We start from the raw sequence: 14180 nt of genomic DNA, 5'->3' as shown, positions 1-14180 counted from the left end.
GTTACATCTTTGGATGATTAAATTGTTTTAGGTTACAATAAAATATAAACAATATTTTTTTAGTGGTGAATTTGGTGATTTTAAGTGTGGGATAAATTTTTGTTAGTGGTTTTCTGGTGGTTTTAAAAGTTGACTCTGGTGGTAAGCTTCTACAACTGTTGGCAACACTGTTTGTATGGAACAAAAACAGGTTCCAATTTTTGACACTAGGTGGAGCTGTTTTTGTTCCATACAAATCTTAGTATACGCGCTCTCATGTGAGTCCGTAAAAAAATTCACGAAAACTCGCACTAAGCACTCAGTATATAAACGCATTTCATTTAATGTGATTATGAACGACACCCGATATAATAATATTATAAACGGCCTTGTCTCAAACGAACGTTGTTATTTGTTGTCGTAACATGCCCAAGACAGGATGCTACTTAAAAATTGATTCCACTATTCATATAAACACAATAACAATATATTATGATCAAAACAAGGTATATATATTTTTTTGAAGGACATAAAATGTCTGTTTTTTTCATATATGTAGGTTAATGAATGTTTGTGATCTCGTAGGCGGCTTGCAAGACCGGTCAGATCAAGGAAGTGGAGCGCATCTGTCGGGAATCGAACTGCTACAACGCGGAACGAGTCAAGAACTTCCTCAAAGAAGCCAAGCTGCCCGACCAGCTGCCTCTCATCATCGTCTGTGACCGCTTCGACTTTGTGCACGACCTAGTACTGTACCTGTACAGGAACAGCCTGCAGAAGTACATTGAGATCTACGTGCAGAAGGTGAGGTTTCGCCTCAGAGTACATGGAAATAGCTAAATACGGTAGTTTCCAACGAGTCAAATTCATTACTTTTATTTAACTGTCAAAAACTATCACTTTCTTTGCAATATGTATGAAAGCGCAACTTATGACGTCACAGATTTTTCACATCAAACTGGATTCTTATTTAGCTTATATTATCAATAAAAAAATTTAATCAATTATTCCATCAAAACGATAAATGGAAGTGACATTATTTTTAGATGCTTCACTAAATGAATATGACAACGTAATTTATTTTTGACCTAGTCATCCACCCAATTGTACTTGAATTCTTGTGAAGATATTATGTATAATATATTATAGATTATAATTACTGCTATTGCATGCTTTGATGTACAACATTGTTGGTAGACCTAATAAATGAATAAAATAAGATAAATACAGAAGCATAGCTTGATGTAGGGCGTGATAAAGAGCGCTCACAGTACCGCAACTAAGTGGCCTCGAAAAGTCCCCCTATATGCTTTGCCTATTTCTTGTATAATATGGTTGCACCTTAGTGGAGTCCAGAGGAAATTATTAAAATTCGAAAAGCAGTTTCTGTATGAACAATACTTACACCAAATATATTTTCTACAATTTTTGGAATCCTACATTTTAAAAATGACAAAAACACGGTTCATCATTTTCTAATTCATTTATCTATTATCATCTCAGGTGAACCCGTCCCGTTTGCCAGTAGTAGTGGGAGGTCTGCTGGACGTGGACTGTGCTGAAGACATCATCAAGAACCTGATCCTTGTGGTCCGAGGACAGTTCTCCACTGATGAACTGGTTGCTGAGGTTGAGAAGAGGAACAGGTAATTTTGATGAAACATGTACTAAAGTTTTGTAAAAATATTCTCATTTGTGATTGGAAATGAACAATTTAATGGCTCTACAACACAGTTCTTCTTATTATCGAGTGAGCTGCATGTTTTACCTAACGACAACATACTGAATTCCATTTTATCAGTAATTTTAATAAACATTTGTTTTTGCAGTGTCAATGTGGTTGATATATTTTTAAATAATCATACAGACTTTGGTATCTGTTAGTGATTTTGGTAGTTGCAGCCTTCAAAATCCATTGTCTTCATATCCAAAATTAACAACATTGAACATTGACAATAATTATTTTCTTAAAATCCATCATAGTTTATTATAATCACTCACACCTACTTCCATATAAACTAAAGCAGATAGGCACAAAAAAAACTAAAATAATACCTTATTTCTTCTCTCCCCAGACTGAAGCTGCTCCTCCCGTGGTTGGAGACTCGCGTGCACGAGGGCAGCACTGAACCCGCTACCCACAACGCTTTGGCCAAGATCTACATCGACTCCAACAACAACCCTGAACGTTTCCTCAAGGAGAACCAATGGTGAGTTGACCTGATTTATGCCAAAAGTAATGACGTCAAGAGCCAATACCATTGCTGAGAAGAATGCCAGGTTATCTGTTTTTTTGGTTGGGAATATGCATCAAGTTCTAAAAGAATGGGTTAAAAAAAATTTTTTTAAGCACAGTATAGATTACTTCTCTTTAAGTTTGGTAAATAAAGTACATAAATAAATATTGAATAATGATTTGAGATATTTCACAATTGAAACCTATGTGAAGTGATCGGGAGTAGATGATATTATTTAATTTATTTATCCCTATTCAGGCATTAAGGCCCATATCAAAATAAACAATGCTATATATTTATAAAAACTTGAACATACTAGAAATATGTAACACATATTTTTAAAACTAATTTACACGACGTGTCGGCGTCGTAATGATAATATGCTATTTTTATTTTATTTTATTGGCTCACCAACAACTGTTAACACTATAATTTACAAGTTTAAGACTTATGAGATACTTAATCTAGTGTCACAATTACTTATAGGTAAGCACCACATGAGCTGATTTATTGTGCGATGACATAAACATATATTTTTTTAATATATTATATAAAAACGAATATTAAATATATAAGAGATATAAGTTTGTATAAACCTTCAGTTACTCATTACACGTTACATTAGTTGGCTAAATTGGTTCTCGATATGAATCCGCATACACGTCAACGAGGTCGCAACAGCTATTCAGCAATTTACAAAGTCGCTGCTGCACGATGCTATCGGGGCATCGTGGGTAAAATTCGTTCGGATTGCGTTCGGCCGTTCGTATATCGGCGACGTGCCGGCAGGTACGACTCGCGCGTGGTGGGGCGCTACTGCGAGAAGCGCGACCCGCACCTGGCGTGCGTGGCGTACGAGCGCGGCCAGTGCGACCGCGAGCTCATCGCCGTGTGCAACGACAACTCGCTGTTCAAGACGCAGGCGCGCTACCTCGTGCGGCGCCGCGACCCCGAGCTGTGGCTCGACGTGCTGGCCGAGGCCAACCCCTTCAAGCGGCAGCTCATCGACCAGGTCTGTGGAAAAAACTTATTTATCTCACTATGCTGAAAATCAGCACGTTGAAAAAATCTAAACAATATGTAACTTCGTCTAGAATGTAAACTCGCTGCCCGAGTCTGTGTTTCTCGATAACTACGATCTCGGAGTCTTCGAGTCCAGAATAAATGAGTTTCTTCTAGGCGAGCGCACTATCTTCTCCCACAACATCGCTTACCATTAGAAGATATATTTATCAAAATCGTACTTTAAATTCAATAAAACAATTAATTGTATCATTATGATAAAGCCTAAATTATTGATATTTTACAGTCTTTTTTATGATGTTTGATTTATATAGGTAGGTTTTAACTCGTGAAATAATGAGCAAGATCTAATTCTAGCAATGCCTATTCCAGGTTGTCCAAACTGCTCTCTCAGAGACCCAAGACCCGGAAGACATCTCGGTGACGGTGAAGGCGTTCATGACGGCTGACCTGCCCAACGAGCTGATCGAGTTGCTGGAGAAGATCGTGCTCGACAACTCCGTGTTCTCCGACCACAGGAATCTGCAGAACTTGCTTATACTTACTGGTGAGTAGCGATTCTACTTTCAGAACATTTTTGTCTGACTATGTAATAATTTATTTTATTTATTTATTATTTGGAGGACCAACAGCATTTACATCAAATAATTATAAAACAATTTATGTAACATGCAGCCAATTATACGTCCCCACTTTTAACATTGTATTAGTGTTTCTTGGCAGTTCTTCTTGAAGGGGCCCAATTTTTAAATGGCCCATTTCATGTACATAATATTCTTTCTCATAAATAATTTATAGGTCACGATAAAATTGTCAATGACGTAGACATTTGATTTCGCTTTTGAACAGTAGGCAATGAGACGGTCGGCCACGACTTCCAAGCATCCAGTCAACGACAATTTAATTGTAAAATTGATTATATTGATTATAACAAGATCCTTTAAGGTAGCCAGAACTAAACCTTCACACAAACAACGATAATCCCTCTAATTAAACATAGCCATTCAACTTTGAACCTTATCCCCCAGCAATAAAGGCGGACCGCAGCCGCGTGATGGAGTACATCAACCGTCTGGACAACTATGACGCCCCGGATATTGCGAACATCGCCATCAACAACGAACTCTATGAAGAGGCCTTCGCTATCTTCAAGAAGTTTGATGTTAACACTTCCGCTATTCAGGTCAGGCAAATTAAAAGAGAACAGACATTCCTAATATTAAAACAAATGAAACCTCAATAATTATTAAAGTAATAGCATGAGTAAACTCAAAAAAATATTTAAGAACTTCTTACTTGAGAAAGATGCTTAACTTTCGAATCTTCTGTGTGCCAAAATAAAGGGGTGCATCTGATGCTCTGTAAAAGTAGAAAACCAAATAAGTTGTAAGCAATATAGGACTAGCATTACATGCTGATCATGACAATCCTCCAATATTGGCATGGGTCATCATTAAGTAAAAAAAAGTTTAATAACTCAACAGTCAACTGTATAAAATACTCATTTCTACTATAAAACTACACATATATAATCCACATTCCAGGTGTAACCATTATTTAAAACTAAATTACTCAATTTCAGGTGTTAATCGAGCAAGTAAAAGACCTGGAACGCGCATACGAGTTTGCTGAACGCTGCAACGAGCCCGGCGTCTGGTCTCAGCTGGCCAAGGCTCAACTGCAGCAAGGATTAGTCAAAGAAGCCATCGACTCCTACATCAAGGCTGATGATCCTTCGGCGTACATGGATGTGGTCGCCACAGCCACCAACAGGGAGTCCTGGGAAGATCTAGTCCGTTATCTACAGGTTAGTAATGAGTTTTGAAAGGTTTTTCAGGGTTTGGAGAAATTGAGGTATTGAAAGAGGATTAGATATAAAATTATTTACTCAATAAGTCTCGATGTCGATAAATTGCTTTCTAGCTAGAACGTAAAAATGATGTAATACTTACAGTATTATTCAAGTTCCAGTAATGAGCACAGACAACTTGGTCTGCAAAAAAAATCTTTGAGTAATCTGTTTGATGCATGTCCAAATTCACTGACGACGTAAACATCAGTTTACTGTGATTTATCACATTATTTTTTAAGAGAAACTAATGTATATGCTGTTGCTGAAAATGTGACCTAATCTCAATCCAGCTTACTGAATCGTAACTGTCTAACATAACATTAAAATACACCATAACTAATCACATTTCCCCTCAACAGATGGCTCGCAAGAAGGCCCGCGAATCCTACATAGAATCAGAACTGATCTACGCCTACGCCCGCACCGGCCGTCTCGCTGATCTCGAGGAGTTCATCTCGGGCCCCAACCATGCCGACATACAGAAGATCGGAGACCGATGCTTCGATGACAAGATGTTCAATGCTGCTAAACTGCTCTATAATAATGTCAGCAATTTTGCGAGATTGGCTATCACGCTTGTGCATTTGAAGGAGTTCCAGGGTGAGTGGGACTATGTGAAATACTAAAATATATGAAAATAGATAAGTGTAACGTCAGGTACAGTGAGTTCTCATCAGTCATATCTCATTTGTCTGTCAAGTGTTCGAAAAGTTTGTGCACCAAAAAGTTTGCCTCAAACAGTTATGTACTTACTGCGGTTTCAGCCATGTACAAAACCAGTAGTCTAGGTGCGTTTTTTAAATATAATAAATGTTTCCTCTTTACTATTTGAGTAAAGATATAGATGGAATACCATAATACCACTCGATAATATTTATATTTTAGACCGTATAATAAAGTACATATATGTTGTTTCCACAGGTGCGGTGGACAGTGCCCGCAAGGCTAACTCGACCCGCACTTGGAAGGAAGTGTGCTTCGCGTGTGTGGACGCCGGCGAGTTCCGACTCGCGCAGATGTGCGGGCTACACATCGTTGTACACGCTGACGAGCTAGAAGACCTCATTAATTATTATCAGGTAATGTTATAAGACATACAGTTTGCATAAAAAAATTAAATATTTTTAAATCATCTGTCAGCGTTGCCATTCAGGTACGCCGACCGTTGGCTCGGTTCTTAAGGGATTTGATCTTGCGGGCTTTGATTACTTTGATCCTGGGGTCAAGGAAATATCTTGTTGTTTTGAGAAATTCAGATAGTTGCAGAGAATCAGGCATTTTGCGGTATTAAACCCACTCGTATGTATTTCGATAACTAAGACCAATTCTGAAGTCCGGTGGATTTGAGGAAACTCGTAATATCTACTAAGCTACGAAATCTACAACGAATTTATCTAACATTGTTTTTATTTGTCCACAGGACCGCGGCCACTTCGACGAGCTCATCAGCTTGCTAGAAGCAGCTTTAGGCTTGGAGCGAGCCCACATGGGCATGTTCACGGAGCTGGCCATCCTCTACTCCAAGTACAAGCCCGCCAAGATGCGGGAGCATCTCGAGCTCTTCTGGTCACGTGTCAATATTCCTAAGGTGAGTTTGTGGAGCCTTCTTGAAGTCAATTGGGTGATCGGCATTTCCTTGTGTAGCTGCTGAAAAAAGGAAATGGAAAAAAAGTATGATCATTGATCGCAATTTTATCATGGCGAATTGGCGATGTGTATTTTTAAATGCCTTTTTTATTAAATAATATTTGGGTGCTATGTTTACAGCATAAACATACATATAAAGGAAATTAACGAGGTTGAGGTATAATAATTTTCTTCATACACTTTGATTGATGTTTTCTACCGTGTCATCAATAGGCTCCGAAATGGTCAAAAAATTGAATAGACTTAATAACATGAAACATCCTATATGCTATTGTGCTGAGTAGATCTTTCTTTTTGACCTCTACTAACTTTTTTATATATAGTAATAGGTAAATTGTTACCTCTGCACAGGTTCTCCGCGCGGCCGAGCAAGCGCACCTGTGGTCGGAGCTGGTGTTCCTGTACGACAAGTACGAGGAGTACGACAACGCCGCCCTCACCATGATGCAGCACCCCACCGAGGCCTGGCGCGAGGGACACTTCAAGGATATTATTACTAAAGTAACACTATTTTTTTAATTAATGCTTAATCCTTCTCTGTATGAGAGAGGAGGCCTGTGCCCAGCAGTGGGACGGTAAAAAGGCTGTAACTGTAAGACAAATTTACTTGTAATGGCGTCCAAGGCCGATTTCGGTCAAGGCGGCTGTTCTTAGAGACCAGCTAGCTGCACAGGTCGTATTATAGTGTACAAGCAGTTGCTTGGACACAGGTGCACTCACTATTCCTTCACTCTCTGCTTGCGATGGGACGGCAATCCGACACCGGAGAGAGATCAGGCGCAGGACCGATTTATTTTACGTGCTCTCCGATGCACGGGTGTATCAATCACCAGCTTCTAGACTACGGGCTGCTTTGTGAGAGTTTCTAAAACCCACAAAACTATTTCGGCCTGACCCGGGAATCAACCCGAGATCTCCTGAACAGCAGTCGTTCTTGCGACCTATGTACTAGGAATAGAGACGATATTTCTTCCTCATTTGCGGAAAAAACTTACAACAAAAAAAGTTCAATCAGTCAATCGCTGGATTATGACAGTTATTGAATACCATTGTTCTAAACGTTACGTAAACGTAAAGTTTCTGCGCGTAATTGTGTCATAGAGTCTGTACCTTATTTTAAGCTATTGCATAGCTTCTATCGCAGGCCTTGAGCGCGGGGACCAAATCCAGAAATTCCGTAACGAAAAAACCTCACGCTCCCCACTCCGACGGTCACGGAGGTGTGGCTTGAAGGCCGTGCATCGTCTAATGTCGTGTCAGTTCGGCAGTCTTCGACACGGCGCTGTGTGTCGTGCGATTAGACGTATTGTACGACTTTTGTCAGTGACAGTTGATACAGAATGCCATGCAATAGCTTTACCGCGGCAGTCCCCGAGTGCCACACGTATTTTTTTTTTTATTATTTCGTGCAAATTATATGTTACTAGCTTCCGCCCGCGGCTTTGCCCGCCTCGAGTTCGGTTATATCGCGTTTCCAAGAGAACTCTTCATATGTCCGGGATAAAAACTATCCTATGTTCTTTCTCGAGGTCGACTCTATCTCTGTACCAAGTTTTATTAAAATCAGTTCAGTGGTTTGGACGTGAAAGCGAGACAGAAAGAGTTACTTTAGCATTTCTAATATTAGTAGGAATTCCACAGGGGCTTTTACTCATTCATATTTAACCTTCTTAAATTGCCTGCAGGTAGCAAACATGGAACTGTACTACAAAGCGATTCAATTCTACCTGGACTACAAGCCTCTTCTGCTGAACGATCTGCTCCTAGTCCTGGCTCCCCGCATGGACCACACTCGAGCAGTGACCTTCTTCACGAAGGCTGGACATCTGCAGCTCGTGAAGGCTTACCTGAGGTCCGTCCAGAGCTTGAACAATAAGGCTGTTAATGAAGCTCTCAACTCCTTGCTTATTGATGAAGAGGATTATCAGGTGAGTGTTTTACCATTGGAAACATCTCCACAAAGATAGTTATACATACATAGACACTCATACAAGATTGTTTGTAACCGTTGCTGTTAATATTCAAGAAATATAATATCTTATTCTTTTAATCAGGTTTCATACAGTCTATTTCTGTGCAAAAACTGACTTGCAGTACCATATTACTATGTATTTCAAAAGTAAGCCATTTTATTATTTGCGCATTTGTTCGTATTGTCGTCGCAATAGTCATAAAAATTATGCGCTGCGTGGGACGTCTAACTTCAGAAATGCAAAGTTATTTCGGCCGAAGTTCTGATTTATAGCATATATTAGCTATGTGCAAAGCGAGTAGCGGCGGACAATAACGACCTCAGCGCACAACACGGCAGAAATTGGAAACAAATGCGGATGTTTCAAACCCGGTTTTTATCATTATATTCATTTTACAGTAAAACTATTGAATAAATTACACTTAAATAATGTCAACAACACTATTTTAATCTTTGGTTTTATTTATATTCGCAAAGAAAATTATAATGTTTACATGGTTATTATTTGACAGCTTCCGCAAATGTTGTAAACGCTACGCGTCGCCACCGTCGCGCACATAGCCAATTAGGTGCTTTAATATTACCTGCCAGGACTTGAATGGGGGGTAGTATTGCGTTGATAGATTACAATTGTGAAGAAATTTCGTTCCCCGGAACAGGCAATTCAATTTGAGACATTAAAAAAGTTAAATTAACATTGGCTCTACTCTGCATAACGTGGTTCACAAATTACGCGAGTAGTGTCGCTTCGTCAATGAAAACAACTGCTATCTCTTTCTATCTGTTCTGCAAGAGTGGCAACGCGCAACTTAACTGGATTTTTTTAAACTAATAAATTAAGTCTAATTTATACGTATTTTTTTTGTATGAAAAAAAATATGTCAATTAATCAATTATTTATCTTTACTATTGTAATCTATAAACGCAATACTACCCCCCATTCAATTCCTGGCAGGTAATATTAAAGCACCTTATATTTCTGTGATGATTCAAAATTAATAAATGAGTATTTATGTCCCAGGGCTTACGGACATCGATAGACGCGTTCGACAACTTCGACACGATCGCGCTGGCGCAGCAACTGGAGAAACACGAGCTCACCGAGTTCAGGAGAATCGCCGCTTACTTATACAAAGGTTTGTCTAATACTACCTATTTAACTTTTAACTTATAAATAAATACGTGTAGAGGGAGTTGAGGGCTTTAAATAAATCAGTAGACATGAATAATGGCTTCCAAACTTACTAGAGCATTTCGGACATTTAATATAATATCAAGTGTCCTAACAATTTTAATTAAATTTCAAAACTTTTGAAGTCTGTGAAGTTTGAAAACTCCTCTCCAAATCTCCACTTCACATTAGTGTAGTTAAAAATATGATGTCTAGGAAATCTCCGTATTATTTGGACGAGGAACATGTGAAGTTCCTTTATCGAAAAGATCCTTTGGCCAGGCTGAGAATTGCCTGACACTTGAAATCAAAGTAATAGCAAATGATACAAACATTTGACTCTTTACTTTGTCATAAGCGAAATGGGTAAAATGCGTAGATTTTACATATACATTATTGACCTTATGGATAGGTCGGTTACATCGTTGTGTTATTATAACACTTGCTTACCTTATATGATATTCGCAGGCAACAACAGATGGAAGCAGAGCGTGGAGCTGTGCAAGAAGGACGCGCTGTACGCGGACGCCATGGAGTACGCGGCCGAGTCGCGCTCCGCCGACGTCGCGGAGGAGCTGCTCAACTGGTTCCTCGAGCGAGACAACTACGAGTGCTTCTCTGCTTGTCTCTACCAGGTACACATACATACTACACTATTTTAATGTGGAAGTTCCAAACTTTTAGTCGTCATCAAGCAACGCGTGGGATGAAGAATCAGTTTTTAGGTATATCGCGTTGCGAGGGAGCGTATGGGCCTGCCGAGGCTGCGGAATTGTTCGAAAGAGTTAACGCAGCCTTGGTATATAGAAGACCTTCCACGGAACACGACGGTTTTTCAGTCAGTAAGAGTCTGACACTCCCTCACCGCTGCTAACCCACAGCGGACGGGTCATTTGATAATTTTTGACGTCGTTAAACAAAAAGGGGTGTATGGTCTATGTGTGAATTTAGAAGCAGCCTGAAATTGCCTTTTGAAAGCTGTTACTGAATTCGTAGGCATTCATACTGGGTGCAGCAGTGTAGAACAAAGTTGTCGTGTATTTTCATATTGAAATCTATTTTATTTCCAGTGTTACGACCTGCTGAAACCTGACGTGGTCATCGAGTTAGCGTGGAGACATAACATCATGGACTTCGCCATGCCCTTCCTTATTCAGGTAAACTTCAATTTTGTTTAAACAAACTATGTACTTACAATTGAGTAATGTAAGAATATTTCTCGCTTCATTTACCTAAAAAGTAGCAGTTAAATGTTGCCCAGAAATTTACGTAACTAAACAGGCGTTTATAAATTCAGTTATATCCACTCACAGTTCCATAATTCGTCAATATTTGAAACTTCTAATGCTGTACTGAAGTAACAACTCACATTAATTACATATGTCGCAGTCACATTGTATAATCTGCCATACTATACGGTAGTCGTAAGCCTTTCTTCTGATGACCAGTAGAGCGTAACATAAATGATTTTGTTCCGTTACAGACGGTCCGCGAGCTGACGACGAAGGTGGAGAAGCTCGAGGAGGCGGACGCCAAGCGCAGCACCGAGAGCGCCGAGCACGAAGCCAAGCCCGCCATGATCATGGAGCCACAGCTCATGCTTACCGCCGGTAAGTTATTTACTATATTCTCTAATACATCATGTTGGGCTCGTAAACATAGTAGTTGATTCATTGTACTTTATATGGTGTAATCGCCAATGTAATCTAACCCAGAGAACACTAAACTTGCCTGATAACCAAAAGTTGTCCCTTCTGATATGAGCATTGAGTAGTCATCAGACTTTTTGGCTTCTAAATATTGTCATAGAAAAGTTTTCTAGTTTGGATTGGCTACAATTTCACGTATCCGAATGCATATGTTGCAGGCAATTTGTATGATATGTCCGTTTACAAATGATTTCAGCATTTTATAAATATGAAGTGTTACAGAAACAAGCTGTTACTTATTTACTTTCAAAAATATTAACTTACTATTTTGCTAATACGTAATTTGAGTAAATAAGTGAACTCGTTGAATGCACACATTATAAAAGTCCCTCTCCCCCGCAGGTCCGTCGATGCCGTACGTGCCGGCGGGCGTGGGGGCGCAGGCGTCGGCCTACGCGTACGCGGCGCAGGCGCCGTCGCCCGCGCCCTACCACGGCTACGGCATGTAGGCTCCTCCGTACAGCCACCGGCACAAGAGCCGCTCTATGCGCTCGCGACCGCCGCCGCCGGCTTCGCGTAGGACTTATGAACTAGCCTAAGTTTTCTACTCAAAGTGCCGGTTATTTTTCTATACGCCGAGGCCTAACGTTATAGTGTTTCCTTTGCGTCCCCCCCACTGTAAAAAAAGTATTATGTCAAGACGGTCGGAAGTGCATAGAGTATAAATTAAAATGTTACGCGTAGTTTAGCCGACGGGCCGATACGTCAAATGAATATTGTTAGCCTGTACAAATTATATTAATATATTTGATTGCTAAATAGCTCTCATTACAACAAAGTGCTTTATTTTTTAATCATGAGAGTTATATAGATATCGTGGAAATTGTCGCTTGCGATTAATATTAACATTGTTTAGAGCGGTCACTTAAACATTAATATGTTAACGCGATTACTAATCGAATATTAAATGTTCAGCAATCTTGTACCTTTTTAGTAGGGTTGTAACGAGTTGCCTGTCTCTTGTTACGCAAAACTGTCTATAATACATTAGCTAGTTATTTATAAAGACATTTCTGTTGATTCATCATTGTTATCGATGAAGCTATCTCATCTGTGTATTTGAAATACTCTGTTTTACAACACTCGTTACAACTCTATGTGTAAAATTAGATAAAGTAATATTGTAAAATACTTGGTGTACTTGAATAGTTGCTGTTGTCACGGATGTAGGCCGAGAGTAGTGTGACATGAAGGTGCTTACAAACGTATTGGTGGCACACCCACGCATATTATGGCTCGATCAATACTCGAAACTGTCCGGATTGTTGGTCGGCCTCGCTAATTATTCAGTAACTAGGGTGTGAAGTCAACACGTCTATAGGTATCTACCGCCACTAGGTGCATACGACATGTAATATACGTATATGTACATAGTGGACTACGATGACACCACAGATAATTAAATTTATTAAAAAAATATTCAACATTTGAAATTAGCGATTAGTGTCAAATCTTTATCATTAACATTATTTTTTTTATTTACGTTATTAATCATTATTAGAATCACCTGTTTTTTGTTAGAAAAAATTATGGGATATGGAATCTATGCATTCGACTGAACAGTTTATTTTACATGACTCAGTTATGTCGTGCAATAATTTCGGAATATACACCTCTACAGTAATTGTGATCAGATATTTTACATCAAAATATAATAGTATTGTTATATGTATATAATGATTTTGATTCATATGAGCCAGTTGAAATTAACTGAAATATTATAGAGACCGGTTTCCGAGTTACTCTACAGTAAATTAAATATTTTTTAGATATGTTTAGGTTTACTTTAGGCGGAATTAGTGGTACGAAGTTATTTTGTGTAATGTTTGAACGTGTGAGTTTGGAGTACACGCGTGATGCTTCAGTTTGCGTTGTCGTCGAGACATGATGATGCCTTCACTAGATCGTTAAGTCATTTCCCCGGCTACAGGCACCGGGACACATACACTTTATCATTTGTAGAGAATATTTTTATGTATAAGCGGTGCCCGAGCCAAGTAGCAGTGGCCACATGTTGTTACGCCGGTAACATTGCGAGTTGCAATTCAAATATAATCATTGATGTTAAATGATTCATTCAAATCATTCCTATCATTAACAATCTACGATCGATAAACTAGTATCGGTAATAAAATTGTTATAGTTCGTTTTCACTTTCTTTCGTAATAAAACAAATTTTATTAACTTAAAGAAAGAAAGTTCATTGTTTTATTATTAGCATTGTATTTATTCATGTATGATACTGTTTCCCTGAATTTTATTATTGTAAGATTATATTATATGAATAAATGAAACTGGATTTGATTTGAATATCCCTGTTCCAACCATAAAATATCACTGAATGCTGAAACACCAGAAATAGTATTTTAGCTATTTTATACTGAGAGCTTTTAAATGAAAAAATACAAGTCTCTTCGAAGAAAAAGTTAGTATGTATCACAGATGCTGAACACTATGAAATTCTCTGTCAAGCAAAAATACCGAATGGATCTTGATGAAACTGCAGTAATACAGCTTATTATGAGAATAAAATTACGTCCGCAACATGTTGGTTGCGGGTAGGGCTGCCATCCGTCCGGGTTTCCCGGAT

The 14180-nt window shown here is 38.9% G+C and overlaps 1 protein-coding gene across 2 annotated transcripts in view; it reads left to right on the top strand.

Annotated features, from left to right (window-relative positions):
- LOC110375631 (clathrin heavy chain) overlaps positions 1 to 13884 on the top strand; it is a 37050-nt gene extending 23166 nt beyond the window's left edge. For both annotated transcript variants that reach the window (XM_021333815.3, XM_021333814.3), the window contains exons 13-29: positions 565 to 783; positions 1483 to 1625; positions 2055 to 2189; positions 3006 to 3228; positions 3612 to 3786; positions 4268 to 4422; positions 4822 to 5046; positions 5451 to 5691; positions 6013 to 6170; positions 6512 to 6679; positions 7090 to 7239; positions 8424 to 8666; positions 9732 to 9846; positions 10350 to 10516; positions 10952 to 11038; positions 11365 to 11491; positions 11933 to 13884. In XM_021333815.3, coding sequence (XP_021189490.2) covers positions 565 to 783; positions 1483 to 1625; positions 2055 to 2189; positions 3006 to 3228; positions 3612 to 3786; positions 4268 to 4422; positions 4822 to 5046; positions 5451 to 5691; positions 6013 to 6170; positions 6512 to 6679; positions 7090 to 7239; positions 8424 to 8666; positions 9732 to 9846; positions 10350 to 10516; positions 10952 to 11038; positions 11365 to 11491; positions 11933 to 12039 — 2838 coding nt within the window. In that variant the 3' untranslated portion in view covers positions 12040 to 13884. The remainder of the gene's footprint in view (positions 1 to 564; positions 784 to 1482; positions 1626 to 2054; positions 2190 to 3005; positions 3229 to 3611; positions 3787 to 4267; positions 4423 to 4821; positions 5047 to 5450; positions 5692 to 6012; positions 6171 to 6511; positions 6680 to 7089; positions 7240 to 8423; positions 8667 to 9731; positions 9847 to 10349; positions 10517 to 10951; positions 11039 to 11364; positions 11492 to 11932) is intronic.
- The last annotated feature ends 296 nt before the right edge of the window (positions 13885 to 14180 follow it).

The sequence above is a fragment of the Helicoverpa armigera genome, chromosome 22 (genome assembly GCF_030705265.1).
Source record: "Helicoverpa armigera isolate CAAS_96S chromosome 22, ASM3070526v1, whole genome shotgun sequence".
Classification (NCBI taxonomy): domain Eukaryota; kingdom Metazoa; phylum Arthropoda; class Insecta; order Lepidoptera; family Noctuidae; genus Helicoverpa; species Helicoverpa armigera.
This window is presented reverse-complemented; position numbering and strand designations above follow the sequence as displayed.